Raw genomic sequence first — 1,929 nt, 5'->3', positions numbered from 1 at the left:
GATGAGCCGGAACCTGCAGCATTGCGAGGGGGCAGTCAGTTCGATTAGAGTACTTGCGTCCTGCGTCCTTGTTTCTGACAGACAACATACATCAATACAGAAGGAATCCAGCGTAAGAGCGAGAGCCACCTGTCGACCTGCTTGCTTCAGTGTGCGAACATTTAAGGTGGCTAAGCAGACAGGCTTTCGGGGTTTGAAAACTAACTTCGAAATGTTTACGGTTGTAACTGAACTCAAAAGTGCAGAAGTTGCAGCTGAGTGTGATGCAGAGCAAGCAAAACGGTCAGTCCTAGAGCTAGGACCTGTGGAGAAAACATTGCAATTTTGGCGGGGGAGGATGAAAGACGCAAAAATGAAGGTATAAGAATGGAGGCGTCAGCAGTAGCATGTTTTCGCTTACCCGCCCTGCTGTATGCAGCAAGTAAGGCGACCCGGCTGATGGGACCACGCGACGGCCGGTGTGGGATGAGAGTATTGTTAGTTGTGTGATACTGCCAGGGCGCCCACACCTAGACAGGAGGACGATTATGGTCCTCAACCAAAGCCTTTGGCTCAAAAGCCTACCCGCAAGGCAGCGGTGGAAATGTAATTGCACTACCGTTTTTACGGAACACGTCGCCATACATGTCCTAACCCTCAACCTGAAGGGCCAGGAAACTGTGTTCGGCAGACCTATACCCATGGACCAACCCGGTATGAGAGACTCTGTGAGTGTCGCGGGACACTCTCCAGTATAGCTCAATGGATCGCTGAGGTGCGCAAACCGTCACACCACGGTAAGGTCCAGTCTTCTATAGAGGCACAACCACCAACCCACCAACCGCGATAACGCACTGATGATGTCACCTCGATTGGTGGTGAAACGTTTGCAATCAAATTGCCTAGCTCAGCGAACAAGCCAACAACCAAGGTCCAGTCTCTTCGTCTCATTGATTCACTCAGGCCAGAACCAAAAGACACTGGTTTCTCAACAGTCGGGATGGCGATGGCACGTGTCCAGCGAAATTTTTTCAAGGTTTAATCGGTTTAATCGCCTTCCTTTGCTAGATGTCAGAGAGCTATCTCTGTTCCTGATAGTTTCACTGACAGGAGGCTTCCGAGGACCAGTCGAACGAACTAAGTGGAACAGATTGCGGACGTTTCCAGCATTTTCGGCATCGATTACCTCAGCTTTTAGGGTCCACCAAGCTTTACGGTCTGCACGGACACTCGGTTTTACCTGGCGTCGGATGATGCGTCGGGCGGAGTTGTGGTTGCAGCCAGGGATAAACTGTCACCGGGCCTCCAGCGAAGGCAATTCTATCAGAGATCCAACGTTTGAATGAGGTCAGTTGCGTTGTACCGTAAACAGAAATTTCGCTTCGACTGGATATCTGTGGTCATTTATGCCCGACATCGGGCCATCCTTTAGGGCCGAGATGGTTCCGTGGTCAGAGTGTAAATTTAATGACCGAGAGGTCCGTGGTTCGAACCCGACTTCTGCCTCTCAGTTGTCCCTGTCTAGGCTTGGGCGGCCTGGCGCCCCAGTCCTCGTCCTTCCTTCGGTTGGAATGGCAGCTAGGCGCCGAAAGGGTGCTGCAGCTGAACTATTATTTTGCTGTCCTGTAGGTGTTCAGGGAGCCAGTTCGGAAAGTTTCGTTTGTTTTCTTGGTTAACTAGTTTCGCAGAAGCTAAGCGCGGTGTGGGCATTTTGCGTAGAACTGGAAAGCACATTGAGAAGCGGCGCTGCGCAGCGCGCAAGTGCTTGGTCAGAGTCCACGCTGGTATTCACGGATTCACGGATTGATACACAGGATCGAGGCTTTTGCCCAAGTCTCCCGGGTCGGTTTTGTTCTTGTCGGTCAGTGGATGTCGTTCACCTGAAAGGCACAAGTGAAAAAAGGGTGTAGCACTGCTCTTTATGTTCTCAGCGCGGGGCAGTATGCTCGC

General features: G+C 51.6%; 1 protein-coding gene across 1 annotated transcript in view; it reads right to left on the bottom strand.

Moving 5' to 3' along the window:
- Positions 1-1,575, bottom strand: part of T265_13525 (hypothetical protein) — a gene marked incomplete at both ends in the record, with an annotated part of 17,529 nt that extends 15,954 nt beyond the window's left edge. The window contains one exon of the mRNA XM_009169292.1: positions 1,452-1,575. Within this exon, the coding sequence (XP_009167556.1) occupies positions 1,452-1,574 (123 nt within the window). The remainder of the gene's footprint in view (positions 1-1,451) is intronic.
- Positions 1,576-1,929: the final 354 nt, after the last annotated feature.

This window comes from Opisthorchis viverrini, assembly GCF_000715545.1.
Source record: "Opisthorchis viverrini unplaced genomic scaffold opera_v5_74, whole genome shotgun sequence".
Lineage (NCBI taxonomy): Eukaryota > Metazoa > Platyhelminthes > Trematoda > Opisthorchiida > Opisthorchiidae > Opisthorchis > Opisthorchis viverrini.
Note: the sequence above shows the minus strand (reverse complement) of the source record. Positions and strands in the feature narration are given on the sequence as shown.